The 20,135-nt window shown below is 32.6% G+C and overlaps 3 protein-coding genes across 6 annotated transcripts; 1 reads left to right on the top strand and 2 right to left on the bottom strand.

Moving 5' to 3' along the window:
- The first annotated feature begins 438 nt into the window (after positions 1 to 438).
- LOC107947089 (probable WRKY transcription factor 53) lies at positions 439 to 3,013 on the top strand. 4 transcript variants are annotated; one of them, XR_001697053.2, is made up of 5 exons: positions 439 to 1,145; positions 1,253 to 1,381; positions 1,477 to 1,697; positions 2,521 to 2,637; positions 2,736 to 3,013. XR_001697053.2 is itself a non-coding variant. In XM_016881645.2 (4 exons), the coding sequence occupies exons 1-4, from the start codon at positions 823 to 825 to the stop codon at positions 2,559 to 2,561; spliced, it is 714 nt and encodes a 237-aa protein (XP_016737134.1). In that variant the 5' UTR covers positions 439 to 822; the 3' UTR covers positions 2,562 to 2,694. The 4 variants fall into 4 exon arrangements, 3 of the variants coding, with proteins under 3 accessions (XP_016737134.1, XP_016737133.1, NP_001314458.1); XM_016881645.2 differs by lacking the exon at positions 2,736 to 3,013 and having other exon boundaries at positions 2,521 to 2,694; XM_016881644.2 differs by lacking the exons at positions 2,521 to 2,637; positions 2,736 to 3,013 and adding an exon at positions 1,902 to 2,395.
- A 1,093-nt stretch (positions 3,014 to 4,106) lies between these two features.
- On the bottom strand, positions 4,107 to 5,820 carry LOC107947668 (putative anthocyanidin reductase). Its single transcript, XM_016882248.2, has 5 exons — positions 5,514 to 5,820; positions 5,270 to 5,442; positions 4,973 to 5,179; positions 4,491 to 4,879; positions 4,107 to 4,356 (listed from the first exon to the last, which is right to left on the bottom strand). The coding sequence occupies exons 1-5, from the start codon at positions 5,635 to 5,637 to the stop codon at positions 4,206 to 4,208; spliced, it is 1,044 nt and encodes a 347-aa protein (XP_016737737.1). The 5' UTR covers positions 5,638 to 5,820; the 3' UTR covers positions 4,107 to 4,205.
- A 5,992-nt stretch (positions 5,821 to 11,812) lies between these two features.
- LOC107947088 (protein SEH1) lies at positions 11,813 to 14,387 on the bottom strand. Its single transcript, XM_016881642.2, has 8 exons — positions 14,116 to 14,387; positions 13,894 to 14,005; positions 13,713 to 13,810; positions 13,517 to 13,594; positions 13,284 to 13,439; positions 12,872 to 12,984; positions 12,553 to 12,679; positions 11,813 to 12,110 (listed from the first exon to the last, which is right to left on the bottom strand). The coding sequence occupies exons 1-8, from the start codon at positions 14,272 to 14,274 to the stop codon at positions 11,976 to 11,978; spliced, it is 978 nt and encodes a 325-aa protein (XP_016737131.2). The 5' UTR covers positions 14,275 to 14,387; the 3' UTR covers positions 11,813 to 11,975.
- Between the last annotated feature and the right edge of the window lie 5,748 nt (positions 14,388 to 20,135).

Below are 20,135 nucleotides of genomic sequence, written 5' to 3'. Positions count from 1 at the left end.
CACTCTACATTAATATAATAAAACTTGAAAAATACTTTTAACCCAACCCACCTAAGGTGTATGTTTTCCCCACATGATAAAAAGCGTAAGGGCAGAGCAATGACACGGAATATGGTTTGAAATTTCTCTGGTCCAACTCCTTTATTGAGCTTCAAAGCTGACTTTCTTCATACCCTTTCTCTATTCTTAGGCTTAATCATTCGCAACATAAAAGGACAAATAAGGGACAAGCAACATTGGGTCCAGTTTTGAAGGAAGAATTGGTCAGAGTTTGGAGTCTGGACCTCCCTTTTTCCAGTGTTCCTAAACTATACATGACCAAAGACTCACCCCTTTTGGTCTTTGCTGAATAACTCGTTTTCTTTTCAGTCAAACTTTCCAACTTTCTACAATTTCACAATACTTTTAACCCCCCCCCCAACCCCCTTTTTTCAAGCTTAATTAAAACCCTCCTTTATAAGACCCCAAGTTTTCAATTTCTTCTTCAAAAAACCACAAACCTTTCGCTCTCCTACTCTTTTCCTTTGGTTAAGTTGAGCAAAAAGAAACAAGTTTTGGGGTTACATAATCAACTTTTTGTTCAGGCCAAGTTCCATGGTTGTTTCTTCTTGCTCTTCACCAGTCAGATTATTTCAGTCCCTTTGGCTGCTTTTGTTTGTGTTCCTTAAGGGAAAGCTTTTGCTTCTTGGTAACCAAATTTACCCGGTTTAGAAGTATTATGAATTAGTACTTCCACGTGTCAAACAAAGATATCCCTCTGCATTTTCCTGCAATATACCTTGCTGTTGGAACTGTAAAATAGAAGAATAAAATAAGGAAAAAATGGAGCATAGAGGGAACCGGGAGCAGGGGACATTGATCAGTGAGTTGATTCAAGGGATGGAGTTAGCGAAACAGCTAAGGGTGCATTTGGATACAGCATCTTCTGCTGAATCAATGGACTTGTTAGTACAGAAGATTCTGTCTTCCTATGAGAAAGCTCTTCTGATTTTGCAATTCAGTAGGCCTATGTCTATGGGACAGCCACAACAGAATGTGGGTGCAACATCCGGTGTGCCAGAGTCTCCTCTATCCATCAATGGCAGCCCTCGGAGTGATGATTTAGATAAGGATAACCAGGATACTAGAGATGTCTCAAAGAAGAGGTGAATTTTGTAAGCTGAAAGTTATATAATTCATGTATGTTATTGCAAATTTATGAAGTTGATCAGATGCTAATGATTCCTTCTTTTTCGGGATCGGGTTTTTGCAGAAAGATGTTGCCGAGATGGACGGATCATGTGAGAGTAACTTCCGAAAATCTGCTGGAAGGAACTCATGATGATGGCTACAGTTGGAGAAAATATGGGCAAAAAGACATCCTGGGAGCCAAATATCCTAGGTGACAAGTCTTTTTCATTTCCTAATCATTAGCTAAACATTATCTTCACTTTCTAGTTAGTAAAAATCGTAATGAGAGATTATATACTGTTGCAGAAGCTATTATCGATGCACGTACCGGCACACGCAGGACTGCTGGGCCACAAAGCAAGTCCAGAAATCAGATGAAGATCCCACCATCTTTGAGATCACTTACAGGGGAACTCACACATGTGTCCATGGAAACCAGCCCGTTCCACCGCCAGCATCACCAGAAAAACAAGAATATAAATTGACCAACCTTAATACTAACAATAACCAACAACTGCAATCACAAGGTATCCTCTCAAATCTTCGAAAAGGCCTAACGGTCAATACCGAGATGGCAACTTCTTTCTCATTTCCTTCGACATCATTCGGGTGGCTTAAGACCGAAAACCATAGTTTTTCACCTTCAGGAGTACTTGATAACAACAATATCTTAAACAGCTTTTCTTCCCCTTTCACGTCTCCTGCTACGCCTGAATTAAACTACTTTTCAGCTTCACAACCTCAGATGAACAGCTTCGGAGGGATGCTTAGCACACAAAACTCTGAACCTGATCTCAAGGAGTTGATTTCAGCCAACACTTCAGCCACCAACTCTCCAATTATAGACTTGGATTTCTCACTCGATCAACTTGAGTTAGATCCAAATTTCCAATTCGATGCCCAAGGATTTTTCTCCTCCTAATTCTTTTTTTCAGAATTGAAATAAAAAGAGAAAGGTAGATGTAGAACTCGGGTTCCACTGATCAGATTAGCTGATAGCATCTGCTCATTCTAGCTTTGTTTTTTAGCCAAAGTGCAATTTGTGCAATGGATAAGTCTCTTCCAATTTATTGTTGTTTGTAAGGCATCTCCAGTGATAAAAAGTTTTGGCATTTGTTCTAATCACAGTTGCAATAATATTTGTGTGCAGATTTTACCTAAAAGGTAATATTGGTTTATGTAAACCTTCTTGCAAAAACATAAATAATGTAAATGTAATTCAACACTTACTGCAACTTCATTTGCAAGTTCCATTTTTTACCTTTGCTGTCTTAACCACAAGGATAGAATCACAAGTTGGCATCCATAAGCAACAGTAAATAATTGCTAACAACTTACCATAAATTCCAGCTGGGACTCTTGGTGGTAGACGCGAAGCCAGCCAAAGATAGACATGGAGGAAAATTAGCAGAATTGAAACAAAGGCAACAATAGCAAAATCAAATTGCAAAAGAAAAGCATCCAAAAGTAATAAAACTTGTACAACACTAAATTGAATGAAGACAAATCTGGTTTGTTCTATAACCCTATGCCAATCTCATTTCTTTTCTGTTTGCTTTGGGCAGGATTGTGTAGCTCATTTCTACTTGCAGCTAAATAGATATGTGAAATGTGACAACAACGATCAGTGATGATACAACAATGAGGTGCTCCATTGTCACAACTCGCAATATGCATATTTGCACTAAGCTATGGAAGCCATTAATTCAGTCTTAAAAAAAAGTGTAGCATATGATTATCCAAAAAAAAAAGGTAGCACAGAATATGAGAATAACAGCAACTAACTTCCAATATCTAACATATCAAATACACAATTCGATAAAACAAAGAAGGGGGGATAATATATGCTAAAATAATGGTGCATCCCAACATAGGTGCATTTATCAACAAATCTCAGCTTGATTTACTTGGGTTTGGTTGGTGATTATGCAAGAAAGAAGAAGAACCCAGAAATGTTAGAGGGACAGGATATTTGGGTAGGTTAGAGTTAGAGGAGGCTGTACACAAGGGAGATTTATCGAGGATTCAGTTTCAGTGCTGCCTCCTCCTTTGGGAGCTTGGATCTCCCTTCTGGTTGATAAATAATATTATACTAATAGTTTGGATTATCTTTTGGATTTCGGATTTGGGCTTTAGTGCTACAATTCAGTTATGATGTGTTATGAACTGGGCTGATTGCAGTGGGCCTCGCCCTTATATAATCCCAAAGAAATGAAGAATCCATATATATGTTTAAATTGGACGGTCCGTTGTAGGATTTTTCGTTGAAGATGGTGCAGACAAAAGAAAAGAAAAAAAACATTATAGAATACTTAAATGTTGAGATTTATATTTTATAGAATATGATTAAATTGGTACAATATATAAATATTAAGGGTTAAAGTTGTTATTATGTCAATTTTAAAAACTAACACCATTAGCTGGTTGATGACCAAAAAAGATAATTAAATAATTAAATAGTCATTTATAACTTTTCATAATTAAATGATAAAAAAATTACTAATAATTAAGTGACTACTAATTAATTTCCCCTTAATTTCGATGCTTTGCGGTGCAAGATTCTTCAAAAGTCACCCAAATTTGGCCTTTCATAATGTACAAAAGCGCATTTAAGCACACTAAAATTCATGTTTCTCTAATTATTGTAATAACAACATTTGGTAACTTATTTTTCTTCTTTCATCCTTGTCTTCTTCTTTTTTTGCTCAATTTTTTTTGTGTAATTATATCTAATTTATGGTTCATATTTGAAGTTAATGATTATTTCTAAATTTTGAATTTACATCTTCCTTTAAAGATGCAATATATGTTATCAATGCACTCAACGCTAATTAATTATATCTTCAATTTTATCATATACTTCGTTTAGTTTTTAATAATTTTTAAAATATATATTTATTGTATAATTTTTTTTCGCCGAGATGGTAGGAATGTGGTAGTCCAATAAACATTAATACAGTTTTTTATTATTCCTGTGTCCGTGACAAAATCTAATAAGTGATGGCTGCACCATATACGTATAAAACAACAAAACATCAGTAACAGAGGGAGCCCACAGCTGCAAGTCGCCTTCCACATTTTACACTATCATCCAATATTTTTCCCATGTCCTCCTTGTACTCAAACCCCATCTTCACCAGTTTGCTGCTGTCCCATGCGATACCTTCCTTTTCTTCCCCCATCAACCTGTCCGTTCATTAAAACCAATTTCATATATGCATTTTCCTAATGAATTTTATATTTGTTCACCAGACCCTTGTATTATACTGTCAAGTGTCAACGCTTAATAGTATAGAGATTACTGTATATTTATTACTTACCCTTCTGGTATCTGGTATTTTGGATAATTTTCTCGAAAATGGGTTGCGATTTGTCTGATGGTTGGATTAGCTGCGGCACAGATGAATCTGCCGGCCATGGTGGGTTTCTCCATGCAGAAGATATGGGCATCGCAAACGTCATCGATGTGAACTATAGGAACCGATCCCAGAAGCTGTTCCATGTATTGTAAGGCCACCAAAGTAGATGAGTTCCCAGTAAGCGGGGAAAACATGACGGCGACGCTTAAAGGCACGAATGAAAGCAGAGTCTCTCCTCCAACAAGCCCACAAGGAAGAGTCACAACTTCGAGCTTGTCGCCATTAACATTCGCTTCACCGTTATAGCTCAATGCCACTTTTTCCGCTAAGGTTTTCGATATAGTATACGTCTATAACCAAAAATTAATTAAAAGGAAAAGAAAGTCGATCAGAATTAATTCAAAGATAAAAGTTCTAAATTAGTAAAATATAAAATTAGTGACCCGCATATATTGAAGGCCATGGATTGATGCAACATCAACATTAGTCCAATACGATTCATCCACGCAAGATTTGACGTTGAATCCATCTTTCATTAATGGCGATACTGCCATAACCGAAGCCGTGTAGATAAGTCGTTTAACGCTTGGCGATTTGAGGCAGGACTCGGCGATGCTCCTCACACCTGAAACCGTTGCTTCAATGATTTCCTGCATATGTAAATCAACAAATCCATGATTATCTGTCGGCAGCTAAGCTAACTTGAAAAAAAGAAAGACTAAGAGAGACTAGTTATTAACCTGTGAGCTTTGAGTGTCGGCCGTTTGCTTTGCAGTAGCCACATGAAACACATATTCACACCCCTGAACTGCATGTTTGAACTCGTCGGGATTGTAGATATCAGCTTGGAATAAAACCAGTTTGGTGTGTGCGCCAGGCAGGGACTTCAAAAACCCAACTTTCGATTTATCATCTGCAGTTCAAATTATCATCAGAAATTTCATCAACTGTAAGAAGAAGCACATATATATACGCAGAGAGAACCTAAGTTTCGTAGGGTTGCATGGACAGTGTAGCCTTTATGGAGGAGCTTCTTAACAAGCCAAGAACCTAAATATCCAGAACCTCCAGTAACGCAGCAGACCTTGCTTGTTGCTTGCTTCTCCATGGCTGAGACCTGTGCTATAATTATAGAAGACGTGCAAAGGTGTTTAGATATATAAAGAGCGGCCTAGGCGATAGGCATCACCAAATTCACTTGCTTTGAAATAATCATTTGTCCCCGCCGGCTGTCGATGTGAAATAGTCAACTAAAATCAATATATTACAAATAAAAGCCCACACTCTCTTCGACCGGCCGAATAAATACCATCGGAATCTTCAATTATGACTTTTTTTTCCTAATATATATTAAATTTGGCATAAAAAATTCCACTTTGTTGGACTTTGATGAGTTTTTGCATGACATTTAGCGGCACATATATATTTGTCACGTGTCCCCTTTTTTAGCTATGTTGTGTCAAATTTTTTAGTACCTTTTATACGAAGAACTTATAAATATTTATCTAATTTTGTCTTCAAAGTCGTTATCAATCCTAAATCAACTTGCAAATCAATCCCTTTAAAATATTATTCTAGAAACTAAGAAAATGAAAAAAAAAACAATATTATAATACTACTAATCATTAAATCTATATAATTATTTTTTAAAAATTATAAATATAATTTAAATATTACTAAATTAATTTTTAAATGATTTCATAACTTTCATTCATTCATTTTTTATTACCCTTATCAAATAAATAATTCTTACAAATTTTTATATATAGATGAAAAATAAAAATAAATGTTAAATTTAATGAATCTTCATAATATCACCCCAATATGCTATACTTATATAACTAAAAGTAAGATACTTCATTAATTCAATTCTTAAAAATATTATAATTTTTAAAATTATTTTTTGAAATTTAAAATTTCAAGTTTAACGATAACTTTAAATATATAAAATGGATACTCAGTTTGAATATCTCAACAAGTAATTCGAATTTTAGTACCGAATATAAATATTTAAAATGTTTGAATTAAAATAAAAATAAATTTGAGTAATCATTCTTCGATTTATATTCATATCAATTATAAATCAATATTGGATAATAAATCAAATACTCGAATATAAAATATAAAATATATAAATCCTCAAAATAATAGTGTCAAATATTTAACTTTTTATTATACATTTAATGACTATATGTATTTATATAAATAAAAGCATATATTGTCTAGGATTATTGTCTTAGGTTTAAATTGTTTGAATATCAAGGTTATGGTCTTTTTTCTGTGGATAAATTTGAGATTTAATCACTATTTTTAATTTGATACATCAATACCCCTAACTCGAATCCGTCACCAAAACAGAGTTACGAAGTATTACCGGACTTTACAAATTAAATACGGTCATTTCTCAACTTTTCAAAATTTTTCTTAGAAGTAGGGGACACATGCCCGTGTCTCTGCTCGTGTGAATGGAAATAGGCCATTATTAGACAAAATACCTATACATGCCACTATATCCAAAATCCAATCATTCGAACATACCGATATAACGAATGAATAGTGTGATATATCTCTAACAAGTTTCCAACCAAATCGAGCTTTTGATAATCTATAGGATAAATAAAAACAAATATGTAAGCAATGAATGCTTAGTAGAATTTTAAATAACTCTAATACTTCATAATTTCTTTTCTCAAATATAATATGATCAATAAACACACTTCCTTCAGATCGATATCAATAATAATCTATAATTCATTCAATTCAAACACATAAGTCTCTTACCATTTCTTATTGAATCAAAGAACGGCTTATGGATATGAGTATATCGCTCTTTTTGTGCCATAGTCCAACTATGGTCTTATCCAAAAATTCATCATTTGTCACAGAACAATTGTACTCAATCCCGCGTTCAATCTAAACTGAGTATTAAATTCGATAATATATTTCCAGTAACAATTCAATTTGGCTTTCATTAGTTAATATCATATACTATCACATTGAGTCATTATTTATCTCATGAATATTTAGTTCATGTTTTCATTTCACATTTTCATATTCAATTCACATTTTCAAATTATATTCCACAATCATGTTTCTTTCAATAGCTTAACTGTTTCATTTTGTTCGATTTAACTTTTCATTTAATTACCTTATTAACAAACTCGGGCTTTGGCGGATACGTGGATACCAACCAAACACACCAGTACGGCACATTGTACCTTAACAGTACACAATACCTAAACAGTAATCAGTAACGGTAGTAGTAACAGTAACAGTAATAGTATTCAACGCACAAAGTGTCGAATCTATAACAGTACGGTAACAGTATTTGGCACACAAAGTGTCGAATCGATAATAGTAACGGTAACAGTATTCGATACACAAAGTGTCGAATCGGTAACAGTAACAATAATAGTATTCGACAAACAAAGTGCCGAATCAGTAACAGTATTCGACACACAAAGTGCCAAATCGGTAACAGTAACAGTAGTCGGCATATAAGTGCCTGATCAGTAAGCCGGCAAAAACTCGTACTCTCCCATATCCTATGGCATGCCAACTATATCCGACTAGCCCGACTAGTTAATAGAGTATTTAATTCACTTTTTAGTACAATTTCCATCTTAGTTCAATGTCAATTAAAATTTCTTATTTCAATCAGTTTCACAGTATTGCAGTAATTCATTACTTCAGTAATTTCACAGTTCAATGCAGTATACATAACAATATTCAGTAACTTCACAATTCAACTCAGTACTCAAAACAATATTCAGTATTCCATAATTCAGTTCAGTATCAGTCTCAATTTCAATACCCAATCATAAATTTATTATTTTAATAAACACTTACCTTAAAATAATTACCACACATAATTAGTAAATTAAACACATGATAATGATAAAGTTTGAATTATAGTGATACAAACACATATTTCTTATTCAATTCAGTTTTCTAAATTCAGTTCAATACTAACACATATACATATATATTATTCATCACCAAATAACATTCACTTTAATCAATATTTTATACAATATAGTTCATACGAACTTACCAGGTTAATTTGCAGAAATACCAAGATACAGGGGCATTTTGAAAATTTTCTATTTCCCTCGATTTTCTGCCCGATCTTGATCTAAATTAAAATTTCATTCAATTTATTAACTTAAATAATAAAACAATTCATTTCATGCAATTTGGTCATTTTTGACATTTTTACAAAATTATCCTAAAAATTTACTTTTATTCAATTCAGTCCGTAAACCTATAACATGTAAATTAGCTATTTTAAAATAAACTCATATTAGCTGAATATTCACATATAATTTTCCTTCTCCTCTCCATTCTACATCCTTAATGTGTATAACACATTTAAACAACATTATCCATACTATCACTATTTTAATGTATGTAAAATCAAGCTATCTGTCTGAGTCAGAGTCACTAATTTATTTATATCTCGAGCTACAGAGCTCCAAATTAAGATCCGTTAATTTTACATGAAGATAGACTCATATGTCTTCTTACCATAAAATTTTCAAAATTTTTGGTTTAGCCAATAAGTACAGTTTATTCTTTAAAGTTTTCTCTATTTCACTGTTCGATGGTTCCGACCTCTCTTCACTAAAAATTAATTATCTCATTGTACAGAATTTGAATGATGTCCTCATTTATTTATCTTAAAAATAGACTCATTAAGGATTTTAAACATATAAATTATAACCAATAATTATTTTTGTACAATTTTTAATGATTTTTTCGAGTCAGATTAGGGAATTCTTAATCATTCTGACCATGTTTCACCCAAATTTAAATATCTCATAATATAAAATTCTTTTGTATACACTGTTTCTTTTATGTGAAAATAGACTAATTCAGATTTAATTTCATATATTATTCAGCCTCTAATTCAATTTCCACCCTTTTTTGTGATTTTTCAAGGTCATACAATTGTTGTTTAAACTGTTTTGTTGTTGAATGTACTATTTCATAATTTTTCACTTTTTCTCACTTTTCTTTTTATCGATCAAGATCAATTTCTCATCTTTTTTTATTTATAACAACATATTTAACTTATTTAACACTCACATTATTCAATTTAGTTCAAAAATACTCTTTGGAAAAATTATATTTCTGCCCCTTAACTTTTCATTAATTCGTATTTCGTCCCTAGGCTCGAAAAATGAAATTCATGCAATTCAATCCCCTTTTCAAGCCTAAACGAAATTCATATATATCTATAACAGTCCATAGATTTCTCAAAAAATCATAATTTTCCTTTGAATTTCACAAATTTGCCATTTAGTCCCTAAATCTCAATTTCACCCAAAATCACTTTGTAAAAGTTGTTTATTTACTAACAACCTTTCATTTTCTACCATAAATTTTAAATTTTCAGCATGTTCATCAATGGCACAATTTCCATACCTTGATAACTTTTCAAATAAATCCTCTAAATAGAGAGAACATGTTATCTCAATCTCAAAAATATAAAAATTATTAAAAACGGGACATGATTACTTATCAATTTATGCCAAGAAAGTCTTTTTTCTCTCTCCTAAGGTTTCCATGTAAATTTTGGGGAAGAAGATGATAGAAAAAGATGATATACTCATGTAATTAATTATCATCTTTTAATTTCCCCAAATTCCAATTTAGTCCCTTTCTTTTTCTCAAATTCCATGGATGATTCATCCATAAAAATCTACCATCTTTTGATTGATAGTCTATTTACCATATAAGGACCTCTAGTTTTGAATTTCATAGCTATTTAACCCTTCTAGCTTCTAGAATTCAATTTCTACATTTTATACAAATAGGTTCTTTCATTAATTAATCACTAAATCGATAAAATTTTCATATCAGTATTTTCATGCAACATTCCTATCATAATGCAACCCATGTCAAAATTTTAAAATAATTTTTTCCTCGTAGAATATGTGGTCTCGAAACCACTGTTCCGACTAAACCTAAAATCGGGCTGTTACAGACATAATTTAGTATTTCTACGTTTATAATATCATAGGTTAATACAAATAATTAACACACTTAACTATTCTGGTTAAAACACTTATGTGAATTTTTTCTTAAAATCACAAATTCTAACTTATCATGTTGAAAATATATACTTTTTGTGTTAGAATGGTATTTTAAGTGAAATTCACTTTTAACCTTCTTACTGAAATAGTTATTGACATTAATTATTTGAACTAATAAATAAAATTATAAAAATAATATAATTAAATTATGTCAAATTAAAGAGTAAAGCATAAATCCCAAATTTAAATATAGTAGAGGCACAAAATTAAAAATCGATCATCACCATATTTTTTTGAATCTTGATCAGACCTAGGGTGTTTTCTCTTTTCATCTTTTTCTCACTTGTTTCTTTCTTGTCTTTTGACTTGTCTTTTTTTTTTTCAAGTTCTATTTTTGGGCATTTCTTATTTTTTGAATCTTTTTCTCACTTGGTTCAGGTGTATGGAGATATCGGTGGTTGAATAGGGGCTTAAATAGTGTGGTGGGCGATGATGATAAAAAGTGGGGGATATGATGGAGGTGATGGTTAACGAATGAAGTGTTGTGAATTAGATTTAAAATGAGTGATGGTAATGGTGTTTATTTGAGTTTATTGGAGGAAGACTACAGATTAAGAGAGTAGGAGGCGGCAGTAGTATGACGAAAGCAGAGACGACATCTTTAATGGAGGCAACCATTAAAGTTCTTGGGTTAGAAGAGAGATGAGAAAAAGAAAAAGAAAAGAAAAAGAACAATAGAAGATAGGGGTTTAATGATGAGTGACCCCTTTGTTCAATTTCATTAACGACAATGATAACTTTATCATTTTATTTTTACGTGACCAAAATAAAAACACCCTATTTTAGAGTGATTAGGGTTTAATGGTGTAATTTATCTCTTTTTTTTTACTAGAGCACATATGTCAAACATTTATTAAGCCACATGATGTCATTTAATTTGGGTACCAAATTAAATATTAAAGTCAAACTTAATATCAAATTGGGACAAAAAAACCCAAGTACAAAATTAAAAATAAAAACCAAATACAGGTATCAAATGGTATATTAAGCCTAAAACTAATGAATTGTATGGTCCTTCCTTTCCCTGAAATTAGGTTCTGTTTCATCAGAGTGCTAAATCCAGCATCAAGACAAATGAAGACTTCGGACAAAAATTCTAATGGTTTGAAGTAGATTTGATCATCCTTGTATGCATAAAATGCTAACTTATTTTCGCATGCCATAATCATGGTTAAGTGTTATATATTTATATAAAATTTGATTCATTCATATTTATATAAAAATGAGCAGCAAAGTAGATGGTGTTTAAAAATACAATAGCAGCAGCAAAAGCCTTCAATTGGAAAACATGCACAATTTGGCTGGCAAAAGAAGAGCTAAGGAATTAAATAACGAAATTATAAAAGGCCTAAGATGAAGTGGGTTCAAGCGTTGCTTGTTCATGCCAAGTGCCGTTCAAGTTAGATTGCCACAGCCTTACACGCCCATCACCCCCGGTGGTTGCCAAGGTCATTCCACTCATATCCCATTCCATCTGCCACACCTGATCATCAAACAACATTGAAATAATCAAACCCTTTGCATGAAAATGAAACCGGATCTACCTAAACTATTGTGGGATAGCAGTGCAGGCATGTAGGGCATAAACTTCAGCAGTTCCTCTGAATCTTATTAATAACCTCTTTCTCCAGGTCTTAGGTGCAGTTTTCATCTCACGAATGCTCGTGTAAAAGTAACGCAGTTATCCGCAATGAGAAACAGAGAAAGAAACTTTGAAATCCTGGCAAGATTAGTAATGTAAATTTTCAAAGCCCTCAATTCTACCAGGGAGGATTTTAGACGATTTATCTCACCATCTGACTGAAAACTGCATTTATCATGTTGAAAGTCGAACTAGAGAGGAGTGATAACTATACAAATCATATGTAGACTAACAGAAAACAATATAAAGAACCTCAAAATGTAAAATTCTCAATATTGAATACCTCACTGTTATGTCCAGAAAGCAATGCAACCTTATCCATGGAGAGCCTTCCATCCATGTCAGTGGTTGATCCAACACGCCATACAGAAATTCCTTTTTCAGATGCAGTAGCTATTACCTCATATGGCCTACATCACCAAAAGAAGGCAGTAATCAGTTTCAACAGACAAATCAAAATGATCTGGAAACTATCCAAGTTGAATCCCAATGCAAATGAGGAACTTGTGGACTTTATATAATAATGTTTACAGAGCTAGTAATTGCAGGCCAATGGTGCGTGGAAAAACACAATTTTCAAAAAGAAAAATTATTTCCATTACCGTCCAATGTTTGGTGCCCATGCAACAGAATATATTTGATCTCCCTTGTCACCAGGCAAAGCCAACTCTGCTACTGGCAGCCATCTCTGATGAGCTGGATCAAATTCCCACACCTATTGAACTCTAGAGTGAGTCTAAATTAGCAATTTTAACAACACATTCACACAATTATGTTAGCTTAAGAATAATGCTACCACACAAATTCCTCACATCAATGTGTAAGTTATATAATATGGCTACCAGGCTTGCACAAGCTTCAATAACTCAAATTTTCTGGAACTTGATGAATCAAACCAAATAAGTTTCAATAACTACAGATACAATGCGAGCATATATGAACTGAATTGATGCTACTCCATTCCCATCATATTAGAGCAAAATTTAGTTACAAGGAAAACAAATACGGAAATACCTTGGGGGAATTGAGTTGTGGAGTGTCAGAATTGAAACCCAAAATAAAGCTTGATTCTTGGCCTTCACCATTTTGTGGATTCCATGAAATACATGCTGTCAAGCATGAAGCCTTCCCTACTATGGAAACCGAATCTATAACATTTTGAAATTCGGCCTGGAAATAAGAACATAAGAAAGTTAAAAGAAAATCATAAAGTGGATAAGTGGACCAAGTTGGAGAGAACTGATCACCTGAAGTTGCCAATTCTTGAGTTCCAAAGGATCGAGGAGCTCAAAGACTTTCACGAAGCCATCTGAGTAAGCAGCAAACTATAAAATAAAGAGGAATTTTAATATGCTATAAAACTGCTACTCTAACGCACAAAAAGCTATATGTGCTATTATGGAAACATGATGAAGAAAAGAAAAACCCAATTTTACAGCTCACCATTTTCAAGCTCGTTTGAGTGACACTAAATTGAACATCTAAAACCTTAGAGCTAGTTTTGAAGCTCGTGCATAGCTTCCATTCAAGAGGATTTGTACCTAACAGGAATATACAATATGAATTGGCAATTTCGAAATATTATTTACCAAATGTAACCATTAAATGTCAAGAAATTAATTACCTTCTACAAGCTCTTCCCATATTGATAAAGTCCCATCTTCTGCAATGCAAGCAACAGCAACCCCATACTCGGGCGGGATCCAAGCAACCTTCACAACGCAACCTTCGTGCACCTAAATCAAAGGGGGGGTGAATCAAACTTTAAGCCTAAAATGGATAATTATTAATTAGATAAAAATGAATACAGAAAGGAAAAAAAATGTATTCTTTTGTTTCAGTGAACCTTGAATTTGGAGGAGGAAGTGAATGAAGAAGACAAAGGGTCACGAGAATCTAAAATTGAGAGATAACCATCGACGGAGCCGGCGGCTAATCTCTGGCCGCAGTAGTTCCAGGCCGAGCATATTGCGCCTTTATCGAGTGTCGCTACTGGTTTCTCCATGTCCGTACAATCTGTTACAGATTCAGTTGCTACAAAACCCTAAACTCCGCCGGTAGGGAGGGTTTGAACAGGGCCAAGCCCGCCAAAGATTGTGGATTTAAATTTGAACCTTTGGATTGACGGAGTTATTGGGCTTGACCCTTACTGTAAACCGTATTTTTTAGGGTTAATATACTATTTGATACTTGAATTTGGCTTCAAAATTCAATTTAATACCTAAGAATTTTAGTCCCAATTTGATATTTAAGTTTGGCATCAATGTTCAATTTGGTACCCAAACCAAACAAATTTATGTGGCCCAATGAATATATGATAGTGTGCTCTGGTAAAAAAACATAGGTACTTAGTTGGTACAAAAATAAAAACACAAATACCAAATTAAACATTAAAGCCAATTTCAAGTATTTAAATAGAAAAAATAAAAACTCAAGTATCAAAATGAAAAAACTTAGGTATGAAATTGAATTTTGAAGCCTAACTTAGAAAGTAAAAAAGAAATAAAAATTCAAATATTAAAACTAAATTTAAATATAAAATAATATTAAAATATTTTAGGTCTACCCACAATAATTTGCTTTTTTTTCCATACAATTAACGACACAATTAAATATTTGTTTTGATTACAAATTAGTGGTGCCAAACATGCGAATATGGAAAGTTATTTTTTGGCAAATTGAAAAGTTAAGTTTATAAATTTATAAATTTTGAATTTATATTATAAAATTATCTGTTATGCTTGTAAGAGTTAATAAATAATAATAAGATTTGATTTTTTAAAATTACTTATTTCATAATTCTTTTAGTTTTCTTAAGGTATTCATTCGAGTGAGTTTATTGATTAATTTTCCGCATCCTGTAAGCCCATTTGTTTTTTAATTATTTATTTCATAATTTTAATCTTATTAATATGATATTTTATATAATTTTGGATAAAATTAAATATAATAATTTGAAATATTTAATTTTAGGAAAAATCCACTTATAACGGTGAAAAATAAAGATTCCATATCGTAACTTTTCATACCATTAATATTTTAATAATTCAACTATCAAATTGCATGTAGTGGCGGTGCGAAGGGAGGTTGGCAAGGCCTCCCCCTTCCTATGTGAAATTTAATTTTTAACCCTTAAAAATTTACATAGTTTTAAGTTATAAATAGTAAAATTGTACTTTGACCTCTTAAAAATGATAAAAATTTGATTTAATGATTTAAAAAATTGTAAAGATAGAAGCTATTAAAATAATGAAATTGCATTTTAGTTCTCATAAAAATATACAATTTAATTCAGATCCCAAGTAAAACTTTCTATCTTGGCCACTAATTTCATGCTTCATTCGTATAAATCATGCACGTCAAGTTTGCCATAAATTTAAAATTTCTAATTATTCATTTTATGTTTTAAAAAAAACTTTCAACCATTAAATATATATTAATATAGACAATATTTTAAATAGATATAATAGAGATATCGGATTATTAAAATATTTACATACATGACAAGTATAAATATATAGATAAATTTAATAGTTAAATTGTTAAAATGTTAATCATATAAAAAATTACAAAATGATGTAAAATCACTTATATAAATCCCTCACTTTTAGTTTTTAACAACATTAAAGAGATAATTTATTTTAAATATATTTTTAAAAAAATTAACTTAATCTCTTCGATCTTCAATATTAAGTAGTAGGTAGCTAGTAATTTTGGATAAAAATTTATTAAAGTTATCGAATAAATTATAAAAAAAAATGTTGGAAAATTTTTTTTAATGGCTTATCAAATAAGCGTGTTAATAATTATATATTTTAATATTATTTAATATTTAATTTATTTTTTCTTCAAAATATTTAATTTCTTAACTAAATTAAATTTATGAATTCTTTTTAAGTATAATGATAAATTTAGATCTCAATATATATATATATATTTTAATTTAACCATTATTATCTTTTAACTAAATTTGATCATTACTTTTTTTTAATATTGAAAATTAAACTTAACTAAAAGAAATTAAAGATTAAATTAATAAAAAATATAAATGTTAATAGTTATATTTGTTATTATGATTTTTTGACATGTGTACAAGCTATTTTTATGTTAACACTTTTTTACTGTAAAGTTTTGACAGTAGTATCCGTAAACTGTCCGGTGCAATATAGCTATGGATTCCGGCAACACGAAACATGGCTCCGCCACCAGCGCCCCAACCTCAATCTGCAACGTTAGCCTCTTTCGCTCGTACAGATTTTGTGGAAACGCCATCGATTGACTGGCAAGAGGTCGCTGATAATTGGTTTGGAGGTTGCTGTTGTTCATTCAGGGGTATAAGTGAGAAGCTGGTGACTAGATTTGCAAATTCCTATAGATGTGCTAAGGGTGTCTGTCTTTTGAACTTTACGACCGTTCTTCTTTGCAAGGATGTCCTTGTGGCATGTAAACTTTATAATGGAACTCATGAATACGCCTCGACCAGATTTTGCTAGGGACTCTGGTTTGAGTGAAGATATGTCAAGTTCTCAAGAGAGAGCAAATGACTTATGCGAGAAGATGAGTTCTATCATATCTTAAGAATAATAGTTTTAGTACAACTGCGCTGTTTACTAAGGAGAAAGCCAGTGGTAATGATTTTTTTTTTTTTTTTTTTGCATTACCTCTATCAGATTTCTCTGAAACTGAGACATCAGTGCGAGGATGTTGTGTTTATACAGCAGATCAGAACATATTGTTACTCTTCACATCCCTGTACACGATAGATAGTTGATAATCGTGGTGCAAATAAGCCAACCCTTAAGCGGCGCCGATTACTATTGTAAACCTGTGCATTTATCTTCGTGCAACACATCACCCAAACTGTTGTTCTCCATGTATTGATAAACTAGAAACCTAAACTCATCTCCACTGCAAAACATCAACATTTTTAACGATATTGCCATGTTGGATTAGACCCAATATCTCAATTTCAAATCTAAAAAACACTTTCGTCACACGTTTAACACTCCACAGTCTCTTAATTGCCATATTTTGAGACTCACTTTATAAACCCGATCAGACCCATCTGTTCTTGAGATTCACTTTGTAATAAGGCCCAATTGGCCTAGACAATTTACAAAATAAAAATGGGCCGTCCAGGCCCAATAGTCCAAAACCTAGCCTACCTAACAGCCCAAATTACCCAAACCCTAGCCCCATGTTCGGTTCAGTGCCGCAAGCCCCAAACAGTCTCCAGTGTCGCGCCCAACGCCCAGTCGCCGCAAGACTCGGAGATCGGCCTCCCCACGCGCGCCGTTCGCTCCTCAAATACTCGCAAAACGGACTCAAAAAGTCCAGATAATGTAAAACAACAAGAAACAAGGAAATAGGTTAGCGTTAGGCTATAAAAGCCTTTGAAAATCTGTAAAAAGGGGGATACGGAGAAATACAAAAGAAAAAGATTGAAAAATACATAGATTTCTTTTGAAGGTGAATCGAGTTTCGGATTTTTTTTTATATTTTTTTTTTGTTCATCTTTTTTATTTTCTGCTTATTTGTTAAAAAATATATTCAAAAGGGTGAGGGGCTTACCTTCGAAGCTTCGCCGATGAAACCCCTGCTCACCGTGTCCAAATCGGAAGTCTGGCGGAGGGTTGAGGCTTGAGGCAGTCGCGCGTTGCGGCGACGGCGCAAAATGAGCTAGGGCCGAAACCCTATCAGAGGAAAAGGGGGCCAACCTTTCTTTTTCTTTTTTTTTTAACTCTGCAGCAATTTTTTTTAAAAAGAACATCTTTTTTTGTTTAAATGATATTTTCAAAACGGCGCCTTTTTAGCCAGGTGCGACCCGCGCGGTGACCCGACCCGGAGGGGAGGATCCGCGCGTTCTGGCTAATGGGGAAATCGCGCATTTGGTTCCCCCTTTTGCAACGTGCTTCAATTAAACCAGTTTTGTTTTGTTTTAAATTGGGTCGCATATTTGATGTCTATTTCAATTTAGTCCCTTGCTGCGCAGCGTTTTGGAAGGAGGGGATAATTTCCCTTTTGGTCCTCCACTTTTGCGCGCATTCAACGTGTTTTTTTTTACTCCGAATTTACCCATTTTTTTTCTTTTTAGTTCAGTTTAACCCTTTTTTTAAACTGTTTTATTATTATTTTTTTCTAAATTATGTTATACTATTTTATCATGATTTTATTTTTTTTATAACATACATACGTTTTATAATACATATACATTTTTTTTCATTTAATAATTCATACATTTTCTTTATATTATATACATACAGATTTTCACACACATATATATATTTTCCCATAGTTTATTTGTATATTATATTTATATATATTTTGTTCTTTTCTTGTAAATATATACGCATATGCATACGTTTTTTTTTATTTTCTACTTTTATATACTCTATATTTTATATGTATATGCTGATACATTTTTCTTATTTTTTGAAAATGTATACACATCTGCATGTTTTTATACTCTTATTTTATTGTCGTTACATATATACATGCATATTTTTAGAAATTAATATAAATTTGTTGTATGTATTTCTTCACTTACCCTTTTTATATGTACACTTATATTTGTATGCTAAGTATGTGCCCACTCGTATTTTCGGATTTGCTTGTATATTGTACTTGTATATATATTTTGTAAATATGTACTTATATGTGTTTTACATTAAAGTTCTTGTATCATATTGTACATTATTTTTTTAACATTCCCTTTTTGAAAATATATTTTGGTTTTTACCATTCATCAAAGTTATCTCCTTGACTTAAAGGTTTTTTTTGGAATAAAAGCATTATTGGAAGTTTGGGATTTTTGAGGGAAATTGAGCCCTAACGTATTGGTTCCGATTTTCTTTGTCAATCTTAAATGACCGAGAATATTTTTTATTCAAAATGCATAAAAATCATTTTTGGGAACTTAACTTGTTGTGCCCTAACGTATTGGTTGTGGCATGTTACTTTTTCGAAATGAAGATTTTTCGTATAAAATAAATGTGATATTCAAGTTTGGGGATTATGAGGAATTGTACCCTAACGTATTGGGACTCGATTTCTTTACATGACTTCAACAATCGATTATCCTTTTGCAAATTCATCATTCAAGCTTATTTTAAATTTTTTTTTAACTTTTGACACTAAGACATTAAGTAGTCAATTTGGTACCGAATTTTGGGTGTTACGAGGGTGCTAACCCTTCCTCGTGCGTAACTGACTCCCGAACCTATTTTCAAAATTCGCAGACCAAAATAATTTTTAAGGTGGGCTGGTCACGCCTAAATAAAGGATCGGTGGCAACTCTAATTTTTTTTAAAGTCGACAACTGAAATTTTTGTTTTTCAAAAGACGGTTTCGACAGCTTGGCGACTCTACTGGGAATTTTGAGAGTCGAGCCATAAACTGATTATGTTTGTCTTTGTGTCGAAAATCAAAAGTTTTAAAAATTCACGAGTTCCCTTCGCATTCATCGTTTTTTTTTCATTTTGATGTTGGCAACTTTGCATTTGCATTTTGCATTTTACCCTTTAAGTAGGAGCGAGAAACTAGTCCTTCGTGAGGTTTTCACCTCCGTGCAGGGTAGTGGACTGCTTCCGGGATACATCCGTACCTATGTCTTCGTGAGATTTTCATCTCCTTACAGTCATAGGGAAATGTGTCCCTCTGAATCGAACTCGATCCACATGAGCCTATAATGGGTGAAGATCGAGGAATCTGCTGGTTCGAGTACCCTTACTCTAGAAACCAAGCCTCATATAGTGAGCTTTAGGAACTTGACCTAGGTAGAACTATCCCAAAACCCTAGTGGATTCCTGATTAAGTGTTTCTTGCTATTTCATGTTTGTATTTGATTATATTTCTATATGTGATACT

Source organism: Gossypium hirsutum, chromosome D12 (genome assembly GCF_007990345.1).
Source record: "Gossypium hirsutum isolate 1008001.06 chromosome D12, Gossypium_hirsutum_v2.1, whole genome shotgun sequence".
In the NCBI taxonomy this organism is placed as follows: domain Eukaryota; kingdom Viridiplantae; phylum Streptophyta; class Magnoliopsida; order Malvales; family Malvaceae; genus Gossypium; species Gossypium hirsutum.
Note: the sequence above shows the minus strand (reverse complement) of the source record. Positions and strands in the feature narration are given on the sequence as shown.

Coding starts and splice junctions, on each gene's coding strand:
- LOC107947668 (XM_016882248.2), bottom strand. CDS start 5,637: ATGGAGAAGCAAGCAACAAGCAAGGTCTGCTGCGTTACTGGAGGTTCT. Junction 5,180..5,269: donor CCGACACTCAAAGCTCACAG/GTTAATAACTAG, acceptor TTACATATGCAG/GAAATCATTGAAGCAACGGT. Junction 4,880..4,972: donor ATGGCCTTCAATATATGCGG/GTCACTAATTTT, acceptor TTTTGGTTATAG/ACGTATACTATATCGAAAAC.
- LOC107947088 (XM_016881642.2), bottom strand. CDS start 14,274: ATGGAGAAACCAGTAGCGACACTCGATAAAGGCGCAATATGCTCGGCC. Junction 12,985..13,283: donor CACAACTCAATTCCCCCAAG/GTATTTCCGTAT, acceptor AGAGTTCAATAG/GTGTGGGAATTTGATCCAGC. Junction 12,111..12,552: donor TTTCTGGACATAACAGTGAG/GTATTCAATATT, acceptor TTTGATGATCAG/GTGTGGCAGATGGAATGGGA.
- LOC107947089 (NM_001327529.1), top strand. CDS start 823: ATGGAGCATAGAGGGAACCGGGAGCAGGGGACATTGATCAGTGAGTTG. Junction 1,146..1,252: donor AGAGATGTCTCAAAGAAGAG/GTGAATTTTGTA, acceptor GGGTTTTTGCAG/AAAGATGTTGCCGAGATGGA. Junction 1,382..1,476: donor CTGGGAGCCAAATATCCTAG/GTGACAAGTCTT, acceptor ATACTGTTGCAG/AAGCTATTATCGATGCACGT.